The 20,094-nt window shown below is 39.7% G+C and overlaps 3 protein-coding genes across 5 annotated transcripts in view; 1 reads left to right on the top strand and 2 right to left on the bottom strand.

Annotated features, from left to right (window-relative positions):
- The window catches only part of pde11a (phosphodiesterase 11a), a 36,720-nt gene extending 25,384 nt beyond the window's left edge, over positions 1-11,336 (bottom strand). The window contains exons 1-5 of the mRNA XM_034110239.1: positions 10,563-11,336; positions 9,465-9,623; positions 1,980-2,069; positions 1,259-1,399; positions 1,036-1,100 (exon numbers count right to left, since the gene is read on the bottom strand). Coding sequence (XP_033966130.1) covers positions 1,036-1,100; positions 1,259-1,399; positions 1,980-2,069; positions 9,465-9,623; positions 10,563-11,336 — 1,229 coding nt within the window. The remainder of the gene's footprint in view (positions 1-1,035; positions 1,101-1,258; positions 1,400-1,979; positions 2,070-9,464; positions 9,624-10,562) is intronic.
- A 2,930-nt stretch (positions 11,337-14,266) lies between these two features.
- LOC117467087 (cytochrome c-like) lies at positions 14,267-15,964 on the bottom strand. The gene is made up of 3 exons (XM_034110674.2): positions 15,821-15,964; positions 14,928-15,104; positions 14,267-14,843 (listed from the first exon to the last, which is right to left on the bottom strand). Exons 2-3 carry the CDS (start codon positions 15,097-15,099, stop codon positions 14,698-14,700), a joined length of 318 nt encoding a protein of 105 aa, XP_033966565.1. The 5' UTR covers positions 15,100-15,104; positions 15,821-15,964; the 3' UTR covers positions 14,267-14,697.
- A 2,048-nt stretch (positions 15,965-18,012) lies between these two features.
- osbpl6 (oxysterol binding protein-like 6) overlaps positions 18,013-20,094 on the top strand; it is a 49,177-nt gene continuing 47,095 nt past the window's right edge. For all 3 annotated transcript variants that reach the window (XM_034110455.2, XM_034110457.2, XM_034110454.2), the window contains exon 1: positions 18,013-18,280. The gene's annotated coding sequence lies outside the window, so the exon portion shown is untranslated. The remainder of the gene's footprint in view (positions 18,281-20,094) is intronic.

Here is a 20,094-nt window from a genome sequence, read left to right as displayed (position 1 = left end):
ACCGAAACACCTGCACCCCTGCACAGACTTCCCATTCACATTTACTGCAGTGGGCTGTGTCGCTGACTTTTAACTCCCAAACGCAACAAAATAAACATTTAGTGTTGCTCATTTTGTCTTCCTAGCCTAGAATAAAGACACTGATGTCAGATCTTTTGAATCCCTTTGATCTAGTGATACAGTTGTGTATGCGACAATGTGTGTTTGTCTTTTAGCTGCCACAGACCCAATAGCAGCACGGTGCATTCGCTCAGCGTTACCCTCCTCATGGGGATCGCAAGGCACATTAGAAATCCCACAGTACTCTCACCATCTGACACCAAATGTATTCATTTAATTACACACATGGATCTTGCACAGGCGCCCTTGTTATTCAGATGTGAACCTTTAGGAAGAGTAGTGTCACTGTCATCACAGAGACACTGTATTCCTGTCATTTCAGCTTAGTTTGTAATGTGGCGTTTCATTACTAGGAATCACAATCTGTTTGTTTATTTAATATACGACCCCAGAAACAGGGAGTGTGTTTAGTCAGAAAGAAGACTGATGTTTATTAAATTACTAATAATGTCTAACTATTGGAATTTCTGGTGTTTGGTTTTTTATTTTATTGTTGTTGCAGTTCATTGCTTCCTTGAAGTAACCAATCAGTAATGGTAAGTGCAAGACTTGGGGAATAACCCACACACAATATCCCACACAATTTTAAGCCTCTCTTTCTCCACTCAGCCATCTCTAGCAGTGGAGAAAAGCAGCAAAACCCAATTAAGTGGGGCTCCTACTGTATATTTACAGTATACCTTCTATTCAGCATCAGCATATTACTCCCATAGCACTGAAAAATATTCTATGTTTATATTTCTCTTATTTCTTTCCTACATGGATGCTTTACAAATTCAATTAAGGCAAGGCAAATATGACTGTTGAGGTAAAAAGGTTTATTGTATTAGATATATGGAAAAGAAAGCATACGCCATGTTTTTTTTTTTTAGCCAGATGTTAGAGTAGATTTTCCCACTGAAGCACCAAACATACCTGATTTCAGTGTCTGCACTACACTTGGGGGACAGTAGCTCAAAAGACTTGGTGAACTTGACCACCTGAAAGATTTAAAAGGAAATCAAATCACTTAATCTCTTGGAAATAGTGTGTGGAGGAACACAGTATTCATTGACAAAAATTGAGGCAGACATGTACTAGCACAAATGTACAGACTGGTAGACACACAGTAGAAAACAGCAGTAGAAAATAACCGTACCGGTGACTCAATGTCCTCCAGCAACTGAACAGAGCAGCGCTCACACTTTAGCAATGTCTGGGCACGATGCATGATCTTTCTGACAATCTTCTCCAGGTCAGTCTGCTCCTCAAACAGGTCATTGACGACCTCCAAGAGGGCCTGAAAACCATCAACAGGAAAAACACTGCCATTATTCCCAACAATTTAAACAACATGCTGTTTTAAAACCCATTTTAGATAAAGACGCTTTGCCTCAATCAGCTTTCAGACTTCTTATTATTATATTTATTATGATAATCCTTAAACCATGAACCAATAGGATGAAATACCATGATCAGTATTCCCAATAAAAGTAAATTAGGCCCTTTTTTATTTAAGGCAGTGTCAATCCAATTCATACAAATCATATGGTGTGAAAGGAGCTCCCCTCCATTCACTGAGCGCTGTGTTCTCATTATGTTCTCTTCCATCACAAATCAATGTGTGACATGAAGTAGTGCATCTCTTAACATTCCCTCGGAGATTGAGAACATGGATCAGGCTCCGGTCTGCATACAGGCCCCTCCCCCCAAGATCCAGAGAAAGTGTCCATGCAGGGCTGCATGCTGCTCTGTGATCCCCACTGCAGTGGCAGCAACTGGGCTGCTGCTGATCAATACTCAGCCTCAATGTCAGCATTAGGGGAGGGGGGCAAGTTTGGCTGATCCCAGGGATGGGGGGGGGGGTTTATTAACCTTACCCGACTCCTGTCATACTCCTTCCTTGAGGCGGCGAAAAGTTGGGCATTGGTAATCGCAATTCCACAGAAAGGAAGGTACATATGCAGCACCTGTTGACATAATAAACAGACTTTTGTTATTTACCAAACAGCATCCCTAATGTCACAAAATGACTGCTATTATATGCCAAAATAAATGGTTGAGATGCCGAAAAACCTACAAGGCAAAGGTATTTTTAAAGTCAAATAAAAAGGTAGCAACATGAGAGAAACACTGAATGTAGCCTGACTCTCATTTTGTTAGAAGACTCTGCAGGGTATGTTTTATGTTGTAGCCATTTTTAGAACTGGCTCTAAAATTGAAGCTATTTATCGAAAGGAAACACAACAAAAACAAAAATGAGTAAATAATATTTCCATTCAAGAAAAACGTAGCTTTCAAATTCGAACACATAGAAAATGGCCTTTCATTGGCAACATTACTTGCTAGTTGCCAGGACAAATACATAAATTCATCTGACATTTTACCATTTGACTGAATAGTCGGACTTACTATGCCCTGGGCTGATAACATGAATTCCTTATGTCCCTCATATTTCCTTCACATAAATAATGCAATCACTTCATGTGGCCTAATGACTGTATTTAATAAGTATCCTGAAATCGAATGATTGATTCAGTGTGGAATTGAACTACATTATTTCCCTCCTCACCGCTGTTGATTCATAAAGAAGAGCAGGAATGAGGCTGTTCTTGGATATGAATACACAGGTTGACTTCTATACGACTACAATTAGCCTTATCTGAAAGACACTCAGCTCCCGTAACATGGAATCAATAGGATTTAGGTTGTGTGCTTCCTTACTCTGCCTCTTTGTTTAGCTATCTATCTTTAGCATCTGGATGCTGTGTCAACAACACAATCGGTACAACAAACCCACTAATATTTACCATCCTTCAGTGTGACCTCAGGGTAGGGACACTACAACAATACATGAATGGGAAGTTACTCAGCTGTGGCCGCTGATACAGGGATATCTCTCTCACCTTTCAGAGAGAATAAAGCATCAGTTACTCGTCAGCCACAAATGAACATGTAAAGAACAGGAGCGTATAGCACTGTGTTGATAACTGGGGCGCTTGTGCCTATTAAAAAAGCTTTTTTTAGGTAGTCGCCGGCAACCTGGAGTTAGTGGAGAGATGTCACATGTAGATGGATTTGCAAGAAATAAATGCATTGATATTGGCGGTTTGTATGTTTGATATACTTAAAATATCTAAAACATATATCCTTACATTACACTTGAATCTTCTTCAGTGCTCTTTGGTTTGATCACATGACAACTTGTCAGCTCTAATTGCTGGGGTCATGATAATTGTAGACTTAAAGATGGCGTCGCAGTCGAGAAAAGGTTGAGAAACTCTGCTCTAATTGCTACAATTTCTCTTTACAATCAAACAGGTCTCCTGGGTTAGCTGGATCTTAAATATCTTATTTTATAAGTTAAGAGTGACAACCATTGTATGGGGAACATACAATGGTTGATTGGGAAACCATACATTACTTTTAAACTAATAAATCGCGCTTCAAATCCCAAACATGTGTTGTATAAGCGCTTAAAACATACAAGCTTTGTCAGTCTTGTGTTGAATGAGTGTGTGTTTGTATTTTGGGAGATCACCATTTTGGCATTACTAATGATAGGGTTAAGGTGAGGGTGATTTTAAATTTGATAAATCAAAAGCATGAAAAAGAAGAATTCTCCTGCTCTGGCATGTCACGCCGATGCTCATATTATGATACCCTTTTATGCTAAGTGCAAATTAAATCACTAAATTAAAACCAATTGTAATCATAATTTGGTATGAAATATCACTGTCATTGCTAATGAGTGCATTAACTGTATGCACTTCATTTAGTCATTATACATAATCAAGCACCTCATGCAATTGTGGTCAGACACGGAAAACAGATGATGCCGAGTAAAAAGCTCATACATAATGCCATTTCAGCTGGAATTCTCTGATAATGATCTTCCCAGAAAGGCAGTGGCCGTCAATAGCCCCGGCAGGAGCAGATTCATTAGCGAGCAGGACTTTGGGGATCTGGCTATGGATCTACAGGCAAACCCAAGAAAAGCAGCGCTCTCTCTAATTACATTCTGTCAGGCAGGCCATTATACAAGGTTGCATTCCAAACAAGACGTTTTTGCCTAGAGACCTGTGGACTGACTGGTAAAGAGTGGTTTAATAACGAAGCTAACTGGCCGAGGCCTCCGGGACAGTCAGTTCCTCTAACCTCAATGACTTCTACTTCCACAACTGGAAATTCATATGAGGCAAGCGGAGGGAAATGACGTAGACAGCACTTTCTTTCTCCATAAAAACTACTAGTTGCACTGCATGTACGGTAAAGCGAAGCCATTGTTGTTTTGCCAAGAATTGTTCTCGGGAATAAAAATGAAGCTCTTTATTTTCTCTGATCTCATATGGGACTCCCTGGCTTGTGTCAGCAGCTTTACAAACACACTTAGCAATGATTGCTTCTTTTAGAGATATCAAATATTTATGCAACAGGAATCTATACTCCAATACATTTTACAAACCAAGTCACTATTATAAATCATTATTATCTACATTAATAATATGTGTCCTGCCTTTATGCCACTTTAACAAGTACAAATTAAAACTACATCAAATATACAGTACTGGCTGACTGTAATTTAAGGGCACTAATACAGCAAAGCTAATAAACACTGTTCCACGCTAAGAGTGCCGCTCAATACTTATTATCCATAAATAATTCAATTGTTCTACACATAGATGGCATATGGAAAAACGCCACGAGCAAAGCGAGGTCACAACAACGAAGCGGCGGCTGTTGCACCAGCGTGGTGCACCTTTCAAACTACAGTGACTTTCGGATGATTTATTGTTCTTGTAAAGAAGTGCACACAAACCCTAAAGAGAAATTATGCCCTTTATTTTAAAAGATAAACAAACAAAGCCTGACATGCTTCTATTCAACAACTCACAACAAAGTCTTCATATTCAGTATCTAAATTGAAATACCCGTAAAATGCCGCTTTAGAATTATAATATACTCTGTCAGGCTTTACTTCAGAGATTAGAGCAGGGACTAAACCTGGTGATTTCTCCACAAACATTGCCACAATCACACTCAGCTCTTGCTAAATTGAAAGATGTCTTTACACAACACGGTAGTGATCAGATCTAAGTGAGTCAAAGGTTGCTGTTTTAATTTTATGAGATGTAAATGGGTTGTACCTCTGTATAAATATCAGACCTTCATCAGTGTGGAAATAAGGACAGTGCTGTTGAGCTATAATTCCAAATCACTTCGTCAAATCACACTCTTTTATTATGAAGTTGCACTGCGATACACATTTTATCTGTTGGACACAATTTTGTTAAATGAAATTAACCAAACATCTGCGAGAAATAGATAGGCATCCAGTCTGTCTGCTTTGCTCTGTATCAGTTAGTGTTTTGATAGTTGTCCAGTCAGAAATGGCATTGTAGTTTAAAACATAATTTGTTGGCATTTAACCAACGTAAATTGGTTGTTCCTCTTATTCGTTTCACATGAAACAAAATGTCTTCTACATCTTCTTCTGTATCTCTTATATGGAAATTAACAACGACTGTTGCATCGGACTGCAAACAGCCCTAGTTACAATGCATACTGGTTGTGCACTTGCTCCAAATCAAAGAATCCAAAGAGTCATAAAACTACCTCTTTCATTTATTTAAAAAATGCAATATCAGAAACAGGATAATAGACAAGGAGTCAATATTGAAGTTAATTTAGCTCACTTAGCCAGCACTAAGTTTAATTGAAGCCCTTGATCCCCATCTTCATCCCTCTATCTGTTTCCCATTTCAGATGCAAGGCAGCAGGTCTGCTTCCACAGTTTTGGGTCCCCACTCTAAAGTATGTCATCCTTTTGCATTATTTACATGTTGCGAATGTCATTGTTGTTTTTCATTTTTTAGGGGGACATTTTGCTGAAATACAGAGAAGAATGTCAGGAACCAGTTTGGTATGATGAACTTACTACACTTGATCCTATATCATGCAGGGATCATTTAAAAAAACATGTGTCTCAGAGCAGAAATGGTGTTATCTCCTCTTTAGCTGTAGATCTACATTGGGACATTTTGTAAAAGTGGTTATGACAGTATTGCTTCGAGCTAATTGGGAGTTTGGCAGCCAGAGGGAGCACAGCGCTGAGGTGAGAATTCTGTTTGACAATCGACTCACAGCGACATATTGGCAAATGGGAACTACTGTATGTGGCAGAACTAGAAAATGCATGGAAATGTCTACCTGGGTAGTTCATTTCATGTCTAATGTATTAGCTACAATGTATGAAAAGGCATGCAAAGTGAAGGAAAAGCCACATCAAGATTATAACGCAAGATGTAGAGAAAGCAAGATCAGCTTAAACACTTGCATTAAGTCAATTGCTATATTCCTGTACAGAAGATAATGAGACAATGCAATTATACACGGGTTGAACCATTATCCAGGCTCCCCAAAAGGACTCCCATCCTGCAGCGTATGAACACAACACAATTAAGGCAGCGTGGGATTTAAAAGCAGCCCTATAATGTGTTTAAATATCCTATACGCTTTCAGAGAACGACATCCATTGTAATAAAGGGATGCTAAGATTTCTAATGACACCTGCTATTGCAATATCATCTCATGCTTTGGAAATTGTGATACATTTTCTTATTACTAGGTCTTGTATAAAAGCAGGGCTGCAGCTGTGCTGAGCAGAGAGCTTACTGTGTTCTCCGACGCTAGCATTGCATTTCATTACTAATTCAGCTGTAGCCATCCCGAGCATTAGTGTGACATTAATAAAATGTGAGATGAACTCAAAACATCAGAAAGAAAAAAATTATTTCTAATCTGCATATACTATGAACAATGGATGTCATTTTGACAGTAGAGCTCCAATGACGACAAAAACATTAGAATAAAAATCTGCAGTGAAACATAGCCCTAAAACAGAAAAGGCACAGCTAGCTCTTTGCTTTTATGTTTCATCTCTTCTCCCCTCACAGCTGCAATAAGAGAAGCCAGTGTGTTGGCTTGTCTCCGCCTCTCTGTAACATCCATTCATGTGTGCTGATGGACTAAACACACTCGGCTCCGCGTGCCTCTGATGATGGCAATAAGTCAAATAAACATTCATTCAGAAAAAGATCTATCAGGACCAACCCGCAAGATGTAACACCCCCACTGACTGCTTTGACATATACTGTATACACTGCATTCATTCACTAACATTTATGCCTTTGTGTTATAGCTGCCAACTTGGCTGATCTCTTTTCAGACTGAGTTGATTCACAAAAAGGTAAAACAGTGAATTGTTGCATTACTCAATACTGCTCGTCACTGTACAGTTTTTTACATTAATGATTTGATTGTCTACGTTACTTGTAGTTATTTAATTGCTCTTCTTACTGCACTGTTAGTGTACAGTTTTATTATTATGCTGCTGTGTTTATTGTATATTTGTAACTCTTGCACAACAATTTCCTACGGGATAAATAAAGTCCTATCTTGTTGTCAGTTATCCAAGAGCACGCTTCAGACGTCTTGAATCAACCAACAAATCAGTAACAATTCATATACTTTTGTATCCTGTACACACATCTTGAAGACAAATCATGTGGTGTATTCGGCATTAAGCTGCTCCATACAAACAGTATGTCCTTGTTGCTGGTGTTAATGCGTCAACATCGCATGAGTGGTTGTGAAATCTAAATGGTCACACTAAATGAAAGCCTGAAAACTGGGCTGTCGCACCAAGCACTAAAGTGAAGCCCCAACCAATTGGACATTCTGAACAGCTTATATAAAGATGTTATTCTGGGTGACACTTCAACAGGGCCCTGGCCCTTTGGAAGAAACTGCCTGAGGAAAATGTGATGATGCTGAGAGACAAGCTATGACCTAGCTACAAACTAAGCACTGAGACTCAGGGCCAATATGCTACAAGTCAGACTGAGTTGGAGTTAATAATAAATATGAGTTATGTTCAGCCAAGACACAGAAACAAATAAATAAAGGGTGAACATTACTGTCTGTTTATCAGACAGCAGCTGCAGTTAGTGTTTCTTAAGACAGGATGCAAGAGGAAAAGACAAATGTAGCGCAACGAGTGAGCTCTGATAAAATTCTGAAAATAATATTGTGATGTTCATCTCAGATTTTCACAATTCTAATTAAGTAAAAACGAAATGGTCAGTCTGAGCATCCGTCACAAAAAAGTCCTATAGATCAATGCCCCAAACATAGATGAAATGTTCCAAAGAAACACTCGCAGATCAAACGGCAAATCCTAACATACAAATTGTGAGAAAACCCCCTTTTAACTTCGGAATAATCCATCCATCAAAATAACAACGCTGCTTTGCTTCTGCACAACAAACCCTACATAACAGTATTTGCCTAAAAATAACCCTGAGAAACATCCTTGAAACATAACACATGAATCATGAAGTCTGAACATTTTTACTTCAGGCATATTTTCCCTCTGCACTAGACTTCTCTGTGCTGCAATAGTAAACACAACTAAGGCCATGCTAGCAGCTCTGCTAGCGTCAACATGACATCATCACAATGAAAATGTTACCGTGCAGATTGTCATGTTTACCGTTCACAGTCTTACAGTCTTGATGATGGCACTAAAGAAAAGCTTTCCAGAGGGGAAACTTAAAGGTGGGTAGTAGGTAATTTTGGAGAAACCAGCTCGAGTGCGCCAGAATTTGAAAATACACAGCCGGAAAAAAATCTGCCACTTCCTCACAGAGTCCCTCCTCCAACACACACGAACGCGCACATGACCAATGAGGGCACGAGATAAATGTGTGCACAGATGGAAGGCTGACAGGCAGGTAGGCCATCCAGTTATTTTAGCCGGGCCGGGTAACATGATTGGTCGTGCTTTTTACAGTACTACGGCTTCCACTGATGACATATTTTATGGATTTTTTGTCAAAGCACTTAAGATATTCATTGCTATTGGGATGTTAAGTGCATTCCATGGAATATAACAACAAGTGTATCTCGAGCCAGTTTCTCAAACGTACCTACCCCACCTTTAATGTCTGTTCCAGATTTCATTGCAATTCATCCAACAGATGTCAAAACATTTTACTGGTGGCTCTAGAGGAAGATTCACATCATCATGAATCATATATCTTCTGGGTAGGATGTCTGTAAAAAATGTCTTTGCTCTGTGGACCAACTATTGCAATTGCTATCCCTGGCGCAGGTTTGCAAATGTGACACAAATTGTAAAGAAACTACAAAATTGCCACGGAACCATTAGGAGATATAGTTATTGGTTACTTCATATAAATCACTGGTTAGCATTACATCATTGTTCCCCCATCATTTCATACATTTATTCAAATAAATAAGCACACAAACATCAGCATTTATATAATTTGTACTGTAATTACCTTCTCATCATCTTCATTGAAGAGTTCTCCAATTGAAGTCTTGTTGATGGCCTGAGCCACTCCAATAATATCTCCATCACTGTTGCATATGGGCATGCACAGGAGTGACCTGGTTTTGTACCCTGTCAGCTTGTCAATTTCATCACTGAACCGACGATCCTGCAATCCATAGGGACAGTGCAAAATTAAGACACAATGTAAGCACTTTTTGCACCCCAAAAAAGCAGTTTTTCCCTTTTTACCTTCAGCTGACTGTGCAGCAAAATGTACAACTCATCAGGACTCCATGTCTCACACACCAACAATATACTAGAAAGGCAATATGATGTATAACATGTCTGGCTTGAAGAGGTTGTGTATGTGTTTATTAGGGCCTTCCTGGACTACATAAATGATTAGTCGACTAACACTGACGCCAGTTTGTGGACTAATCGATTACTGGACTTATTCAACAGATGTGTCCATAAACAACCATGTAAAAACACCACATTTAATCTTGTGTTTAGCAGAGGTGTCCTATAACTTTATTGAAAATAACGTCAGCATGAGAAATGTGTCGACTAGTTGACTGAGAGGGGAAGCCTTACTGTTTAAGGACATTAAAGCAATGTTAGTTCACATTTGTATACTAATTTCTACTGGTACACATTTGGTACCAAGTAACGGTATTGTCTTTGACATAAAAATAAAAAAGCCTCCTACTTGCAGCTTTAATGTAATCTAGTAATGATTCACTTTCTTAAGTAGACAAAGTGAAGTTTTTAAAAACCATGCACAGAGAGATAATTTCTCCCCTCCTTTATTTAGTTATTTATTTTCCTACTCAGATATTTTCTTGTGAATCAGTTGTTTGATAAACACTCAGGCTGTTGGTCTCCATGCTCTCAGCACTGTAACCCAGTTGGATTGATGATCAATTAATGAAAGTAAACAACCTGTCTCCCTGTCTGAGTTTATTCCTCTCTCTCTCTCTCTCGCTCTCTCTGTCTCTCTCTCGCTCTCTCTGTCTCTTTCTCGCTCTGTCTCTCTCTCTCTCTCTTTCTTTATGTGACTCATGAAAATGCACACACACATGCATGCACAAAGAGGAGCAGGCACCTGATAAGCGTCAGAAATGTTCACTGTCTCTCCGTGTTCGGCCACATATCCAATGATTCCTTTCCCCCACGGCACTTGAACTTCATCTGAATTAATTGAGGGTAACACTTTTGTACCCGCGTGCACGTCAAAGAATTTGGACACCAGTGTCTTCTTGTTGCCTGTGCCCTCCACTAAAAACAAGGAGCACCGGTCTGCATCCACCATAATACAAACAAACACAAGTATTTTGTAGCTGAGACTCGTAAGATCCAAGTCGTTAGATATGTCTTTTACAAGCTCCAGGAAAAACTCTTTCTCGTTGTGTTCTTTGAGGTAATATTTAAAATCCACGGCTGTGGACGGGTACTGGGGGATGTTGACTCTGGACTCCAGCAGTGCACTCAGGATGTGCGCAGTGGTGGGGGGCAGAGAGCTCGCCTTCCTCAGCAGAGCTCTCCTCCTCATGCTGGTCAGGGGCTCCTGGGCCCTGGTGTTCACGTGTTCGTCGTATGTCCTGTTCACATTGATGGCTTTTGATCTGGCGAAAGTTTTGCGCAGCTCCCTCTGCGAGGCTCTCCTCTGCAGACCATCACATTTGCTCGCCCAGCTGTCCTTACTCTTCTCCTCTCTGGGCTCGGCGGCAGGTGCAGCACTTTTAGACGCCTTGTGATTCTTGAGCCATTTCTCCACCATGCTATGTTTCCCCTTTCTGTTCAGATAGTCTTCGAATAACTCGGGATGCGAGTCCAGAAAACTTTCCACGTCAGAGAACACCATAGTTGACACTGCCATGGCTGTTCTTCAGAGGGTCCTCAGAGAACCAAATCCACGAAGACGAGCAGAAAAATATCATCTATGAAGTTTTACTGAGAGTTAAAGTAGAGAATCGTTACACTACCATAACTTCCAAGATGCATTGTGCTGGGAACAACCCCGGAGCCCTGGCCACATAATCCAGTTTCCACTGAGAGTGGATGGAGACTCCCTTTGCGCACCAGCATATTCCTCCACAGCATCTCCACGTCGCTCACTTAATTTAAAAACAATAAAGAAGATAAGGAAAGGACATTTAGACAACCACATGCATTGGAAATATAACAGAGAGCCACTAACGAGCGAGCAACACCGTCGTATGGGTCTTCTTGTGCGCAGATGACGCTGGCTGTGGTTGGCTCGATGCCGCTGACGCTAACTTCGTCACAGAGAGGAGCGTTGCTCCAGCAGTCACTCAGCCCTCTGGCCATCTGAACCGCCTGCCCTCCTTCAAAGTGTTTGATGGTGATGATGATGACAATTAGGATGCATTCTTCTATCATGCATATTGTGAAGGCTTTATGAAGTTGTAACAATTGTAGATACAGTGGTGGATGTATGCTCATTGATTAAAATGTGCTTCAGCAATAATTCAATACTCCACTAGATGTTTTCTTCAAGTTTGTATTTTGTTGGTCGAACGCACTTATTGTAAGTCGCTTAGGATAAAAGCGTCGGCTAAATGCAATGTAATGTAATGTAATGAATAAGCAGGGCTGCACATAACTGGTGCGCAGGTGCGCATGCGCACCTCCGCCAAAAAAAGAGCACCGGGTCATTTGAAAAAAGGCGCATTTGCGTACAAAAATTGAGATAAGAGAGAGAAGAGAAAAGAAAGGAGAGAGGAGAGAGAGAGAAAGATATTTGCGAATTGCATATGAACTCAGGGTCGGCCCGTATAACTGGCGTTATAGATGTTCGCCTAGGGCGCCAGATCTGGGGAAGGCGCGCTGCGCTGGAAAAAAACATTTTTGACCGTTGGTGCTCATCCTAATTTTCGGCCTTGATGTACAAACATTCATAATTAAGTAAATGTAACACCCTTTTCATCCCGGTTACACGTTTCATTTGCCCTGTACGATGGGCGCTGTAAGTGATGAAAATGGGGGATGTTGACTTATCTGGCAACCGCAGCTCACAGCCAAAATGCGAGTGAGCGAGGGAGAGAGAGAAGGGCGCACCGCCCGGTGTTGTTATTAGAATCTGGTTCTAGCTGCTCTAACGGATATAAGACGAAGATGTTTCTACAATAATGTGGAGGGAGAGTCCTCTCCAGTCAGACTGAGAGGCTGATACTACAGCTCAGTGAGGTAAAGGACTCTGAGTGTTTAGATAGTTCACTTTAGTCTAAGTTCAAACAGTTTGGTCACAATTTATGTAAACACATAAGGCACTCCTTTATAATTATTGGGATAAACAGGTTTGAAATCATTCCAATGCATACTATAGGACAGTAACCAAAAATATCCTTTAAAACTGGAGAGATAAAAAAAAAAAATGCATAAATAAATAAATAAATAAATGTTAAGGTAAAATAAGATATGAATGAACAACACAAATAAAATAAGTTACATTCATTTGTTATTGGCTATGGTAGGTTATTGGTTATGTTCACATACTTATTTGATTACATCCACTTGTCTAAGATGACAACAGAGACTTTCGACCCAAAACCAGCTGTTGACTTGTGGATGCAAGCAGCTAATCGCAGACTCAACCAGAGAGATAGTAGGCCTACATCATCAGCTACCATGTCTGACAGAGAGGAACACAGTGAGGAGAACAGTCAGGATGGTAGTGATGACAGCTTGTAGGATTACTGGTCGTGCTAATGTTGTCTCGTGTTCACCTCTGCATGTGTGTTCTGTGTTCACCTCTGTGTGTTCAGTCCCGTGTGTCTGGCAAATAAAGTCAAGACCCCCTCAAAAGTTACGGTTTATTTCATTTTAAGGATGAGCACCAAGCAACATCTCCAGGTGCTCCTTTGAGAACCAGAGCAAAAAAGTTATGTGCACCCCTGTGTATAAGGCTTATTTGAGGTAGAAGAGCCCCAAATTGTGGGTGGATTATAATTTAATGAAATTATGCTTCAACATAATGGATTTCTATGCAGTCAAGACTGCTGGCTGCCAGAAGTAATCAAGTTGAATGACTGTCGCCCGAAGAACAATGTGTAAGCATGTATACATTATATAGGCCTAACAGATACTGCAACTCGGCAATACATCTATTTCACAAGCCACACAATTTGGAGATGTGGAATCAGCAATGGACGATCTATACAATTTCATTATGTAACATTTTATTGACAGGAAGGGATGTCAGAAGATTACATTCCTTTATACAGAATTGTTGGTGAATCTGTGTGCAGGTGTGACATCTGAACACTAGAGGGAGCTATACTCCACAGCATAGACTGGAATACACTGAAGACACACAGTCCAACTCTGATGGATGGAACAGTTTTAGCTTCTGCCTCATGTACAACAATGTATCCCTTTTAACAATACATTTAAATTAAAGATTTCCCAAGAAATGTCGAAAACATGTAAGAGTCATGACAATGAGTCTTAATTAAAAAAAAGAAAAAATTGGATTGCATACATTTGCAAGTTAATGACATCAAGCCAAATCACTTTATTACTTTAGCAGATGTTGCCAACCTGCAGTTCCCCACAGACAGTCAACTGTCAGACAGTCAACATCTGTAACCCAACATGGAGTCTTCTTCAACTTTCTTTCAAATAGTCTTCTCCTCATGTCCCATTTCAAAATACAGACTATTGCTCTAATTTCCAAGCCAACTCTGTTGAAACAAGAATAATTGAGACCTGAAATGATAATCCACACTTTTTCAGAAACCGAATACAGACCACTTAGTAGTTACACAAAGTGAAACAAATAGAAAATAACATTTAGTGTCAATTTTATTCACCTTGAAAATTCAGAAAAGGCATTAAAAAGGCATCATAACATTGGAAGCAGATAAGGCATACAACAATTATTAAGACAACTTCATAATAAATCAAGAAAATCAGGATGACAATGACAAAATACAGCTTTCAGTCCCTACATTCTGAACACACAGTATATGGTTTAATAATTTATGATAGAAAAATGAAACCTGTTAAACCAGGGGATTTATGCATTGCTTGTTCCACCACACGTGGATCATGTCAGAAACAGAGGTACAGCTGTGACAAAGATGGTGAACTGTCATGCCAATTCCATTAATAACTTGTTAGCAGTTGTGCCTGGTTTTGAAAGAACGGCGTGAGTTCGTCTTTACCCCTTTGTCAGGGCACAAAATAATAGCAAAGCTGCACATATGAAATGTTCTTTATGAAGTTGCAGACTTGAGATATGCTACAAGATCCGTGCGTTCTCCCTTCTTCTTGATGCCAGCAAAGATCATCTTTGTTCCTGGAATGTATTTCTTGGGATTTTCCAAATAGATCATCAGGGTGTCGTCATCCCAGACAATGCCTGAAATCAAAGTAAGAATAATGTGTAAGGCATACAGCATTATTCCATAGAATATTCAGTTTAAAACACATGTACAGTATTTACCTTTGCTTTTGTTGGCATCAGTATAGGAGTAGCCGGCTGCCTGGCCTGTTTTGCGTCCAAACAGACCCCAAAGGTTAGGTCCGACCTTGTGCTTTCCACCATCCTCCACACTATGGCACTGGGAACACTTCTGGACAAATGCCTTCTTTCCTTTGGCAATATCTGCAGGCATGGTTTCTACAAAAGGTAAAACAAATACACACAATTAGGACTCCATTTCTTAACATTATTGTCAGAAATAACCAATTAATGCTGAATTATTTCCATTGTAATGCAATTGTTTTGACATTATCCATGGTTTATTTTCATTTTGATTGTAAATGTCCCCTCTGTGGGGCGAATAAATGTATTCTTATTCTGTGTCATAAGAAATAAAGCGCTGTGTCCTCATTTTGCCATAAGGGGGCGTTCACTTCAAAGTTGCGTAACTGGTCCTTGGCATTGTTAAAAAACGGACTTAGGTTACTTAGTTACCGAAACACCAGAGTCTTTGTTTGAATAAATACATCATTAATTGATTGAAATATCCGTAATGAATTTCATCCCAAAAAAGTCTTATAGGGTGTGAAATGAGGCTCCTGAATACGGTATCCTACTTTCACAGGCCTAGTGTCAAATCGTCTCACATACCAACATTAGGTTAAACACTGACTGCGATATGTACAAACAAATGTTATCTAAAGGTTCATATAAACACTATTAAAGTAAAATATAAAGAGGATTGCTGAATAAAAACTAACTGTAGGCGTTTCTCCGGAAACAGCGTTAACACCCGGCAGTAGACCACGTTGCACCAGACAGTTACCGGCAAAGACAAATGTACATCCTATAAAAAGACACTAATGTTAAATAAAAGGCAGAACAGTTAAAGAGTTTACCAATCTGCTTCGTACCTTTTCTGGTTGTGTTCAGTCGTCTAAGTGAGACTTAATTCCTCTCTTTTCGTCTTCCTCTACCGGCTCTCTCAGTCAAGTGATTCACAAACGTGCATCACCGGAGTTACTCCCGCTGGAACGTCATCAGTCATGTGACCAGTTTCATCATACTCCTTACGTCCTTACCCTGGTCCTTACGTTACGACCTTAGGAAGGACAGCTGTTCAAATTCCTCTGTTATCAAATTACCTGCAAATTACTCAACGTAAAACCACAACGTGACGTGTTTCATTGAGGGTAGTTAACTGTCAGTATGATTTTCTTTCGTAGTTTTTGCTTAATTATTAACAAAGTTGGCTTAATAATTATGTTTCTTAGGAATGAATGTGCCTTGACATTGACGTTTGACTCCCTGTCAAGTGAATACTTTTTTATAATAGGGCTAAACGCAGGGTGTGGATCATCATCAGCTTCTATTCTAAATTAAGTGACTTTTTAAAACTATTTTTAATAAAACATTTTGCATGTGAAAACCAAATAATTTCTTCCTTTTGCACAACAAGTAGACATTAAGAATGTTTCTCTATATTCTCAAATCAAGAAACAGATATTAACATACATTTTCACCAGTTTCTGCTTACAGAGCAAGTTATGTGACCTGAGGAAGAGCTTAAACTGGAGCATTTTCAGGTTGGATAAGCAAGACAGGAAATATGTTACCCAACCATATTTGGGACAGACAAAGACAGATGAAAGAGTTGGTTACCCTTTCCCATGGACTGCCTAAGTTACTTGTGTACCTAAAATATTCTCCATAAAGCCCCCCTCTCATGTTACATTTGTAAACAAAGTATTCCCCACTGTGTGGGAAAAGCCCAGGAGTGCAGGTTTCCAGGATACCATGCAGAAGTGCACACATTAAAGTGAACCAAACAATCACAATCTGCTCCAGGCCTTGTATGTGTATTATGCTGATACTAGGGTCACCTTGTCTGAACTCTGACATCAGCAGGGTGTGTTTCTATATGTGACGGTTTCTGTATTGGCTGACAGATGACCCATTTGAGCCAGACGACATAGTATCATAATAAAAAGATTACTTGCAGAAACTGGACCTTTAGCTATTTCAATCATCCATTACTTTCATTTAGCTATCTATTTGAACTGTAGATTCATTATTTTCAGCTATACTGTTTAGACTTCTGCTCAAGTAATTGTCAGGCACACGGCAAGTTCGGCAACTCAATGTGTTCAACATACAGCCACCTGACTGCATTAGCTAGGTGGGCTGGTCATGGCTGTTGCCAGGCAACACAGCCCATAAGCATCAGAAAGAACGTGAAAGAAGATAAAAAAGACGTATAAATCATATATTCATAACCATACCACACCAGTAGTAATCAGCTAAGGACATAAAATATCTATAAATCAGAATTATTTTTGGATAATTGTGATCAATATTGATGTGGAGAGGCTGAAATATGCTGCAAAAAAATTACGTATGAACAAATATACATTTCACTTTACAGAATATTCAGTATAAAAAAACAGCTAAGGTAGACAGTGATATAATGACAACCAGAATATACAACAACACATTATACAATACTCTGTTAGTTGGTTTAATTGCATATTTCCTTAGCAAGTATGTATGTAACTGATCAGATTGAATAGAGTTGAGCAAAATGAAAAGATGAAAGCGGCTGGGTGATCTTTTCCTTTTAGTTTCAGTAATCATTCATATTTAATTAATATTTTTGTATTGTTCAAATGGAAAACTGTACCCTATATTCATGTGGCACGTGGCATGTTTATTTATTTGTACCAAAAGGTAGATTTGATTTGCAATTAAAATAGACCGATTATGACACAGACAACAGACAAATCTCTAAAAGTACCCCCTTGCTCCACCACATCTAAAAACATTAAAAAAAAACTACTTCTACAAACATGAGCAATCCAGTAACGTTATATTCTCTGACCTATGGCTACGTTTCTTAAGTGAGTTCATTATTGCACTCCATTATATTATCTCATCAGGACAATTATATAACAAGCATTACTACATCAAGCTAGATGGGGTGTCCTCGGTCACATAACTAGCTACTCCGGATCCGTATTTTTGACACCGTCGCCATGTTTTGCACACGGCCCCTGTCCTCCAGTGTCTGATCCATGCCGGTGATTTCTTCCCGCCCAAAGCCGATCTTGCTGCAGGGAGGAGCGACCGGAGAGTGCAGCCGAGCTGAGCATCACATCCCGCATTCAAGGAAACGGGCAAACACAGCACTTTTTGACTTTCCATAATGTTCTAGTCTGCGTACAGCCCACCTCTCCAATAAGAATAAATGCATATTCGGATTGGACCCTAATGGAGGCCGTGTGTCTTTGAAGAGCTGGGAATCAGTGAAGGGAGACCCCCCCAATTGTTTCCTGCGCCAAGAACTGTAAAGACATGGTCACTACACTGCATCTGTGGTAAGGCTTTTCTCTTCCCCTTTTTAATGCATTTGCAATACTACTACTGCAATTACTAGTCATAACAACGCTATGTCGAATTAAGGTGCACTGTCCTTTATTTGTGCTTATCCAGGCGCTCTGGCATTTACCTCAGCATCTCATCCTTTTGTATTTGCATCCCGAGTGAATCACCGAGGACCAGTCAGACATTACTACCTAGCTACCGCTGACTAGCTGCTGCTAACAGGATGAAACGACCGTGTTTTGTAACATGCATGTCCCAACATAACAGGTGCATTATAACGAGTAAGCACCCCTTAAACATGGATGCTGTAGTGGAGTTATAAAACATCAAGGCAGCCAACTCTGTTACTGACTTAAATGATGTAGACGTAATGCGTCACTGACATGTTCACCTTTTTAACCGAGCTTCATGGCTTCCCCTGACGTGCCATCAGACAGCTGCCCATCACATATTACAGTATAATTGATGAACATGGTCTCCACTCATAATCCTTTATATTTCACTCATACATGTTGTCAAAGGTGAGATGCCAACTAATTGAAAGTTAGCCAACTTCTGTCACTTACAGGATTGCTCCACAATATCACTCTGCCTCATTTTTCAATGAAGGTCAGCCAGTGACTTTGCAGTTGTTTAAAATAGCCACGAATCATATAAATTAAAGAACAGCAGAGGGGGCTGGAAAGCTGGATGCAATTTGTAGTTTGTCACTGGCATGCTTTCTTGAATAGATGTTGCTTTAATCAGCAGTGCTGATTGATTTTCTGATATATTTCTTGGCTCGGCCTGAAGAATCCTCCTGAAGGTCTCCCTGTCCCATTTAAATGCAATCTTTGCAGAGCTTTATGTGCCTTATCCCTTGATGTAGCGAGAGAAGATGAAGCAGAGTGCCAGCCTCACTGTGATGCCCAACATATTGGATTCAGATAGTCTTTTTGCCACCTGTCATTAATACTGACAGTAGGGAGTAAATCAGATAATTGCTTCTTCTTGCTCTTTTAATTAGCTGACACTTTCAAGCACAAAGTTCATTGCAAATGGAAGCATAGCATTAAGGCCTATGGCTCGTGTATAGCTGTTCCTTTGATTAGCTTTAATGATTGGTTCTTGATTATCTTGTTCATTTCTGTGTAATGTTTTTGGCTATAATATATTGCATTTTTGGGAGCAAGCACCATTCATAATTTATGGAAATATCTCATTGGAAGATCAATACTCAATGAACAGTGATACTTTCTGCTGTTATATACTTATATGATGAGTATAAACAGGTTTTTAGTCATTTATAAATGAAGCCAAACATCTAAAATGCTTCAATGTAACACTGTTATGACATTTGAATGTTTCATTTGTAAAACTGTTCAATGACTAAATAAGATACAGCAAAGTTAACAAATCATGGTGTACACAAGGCAGCACCTGACAGGATCTGAACAGGAATTCAGGGCCAACTCTCAGTTCTTCCTAACAGTTCCCAATATGGGCACAACTCTGTCAGTACTTGGAACTTACAGTGTGATACCCAGCTCTACCTAGATGATGTAATGTGTGCAGTGCAGGATAAACTGGCTCTGTCCAGTTAGATTGGTTTAAAAAAAGACTAGGGCTATTTTATTAAAGGGAATTGCTGCTCAGTGCTTCCATATGCCACACGTGATCTATATCCCTTCACCCTGCTATCGTACACCCAGGAAAATTGTCAAAACACCGCTCTGCTGATCGATACGCATTATTAGCTGGTTGTAAATTCAGCCAAAGAGCTGTCCTCAAAGACCCTGTAATATAACCCTGGGACATGGCTGAGTCT

This window comes from Pseudochaenichthys georgianus, chromosome 21 (assembly GCF_902827115.2).
Source record: "Pseudochaenichthys georgianus chromosome 21, fPseGeo1.2, whole genome shotgun sequence".
Classification (NCBI taxonomy): domain Eukaryota; kingdom Metazoa; phylum Chordata; class Actinopteri; order Perciformes; family Channichthyidae; genus Pseudochaenichthys; species Pseudochaenichthys georgianus.
Note: the sequence above shows the minus strand (reverse complement) of the source record. Positions and strands in the feature narration are given on the sequence as shown.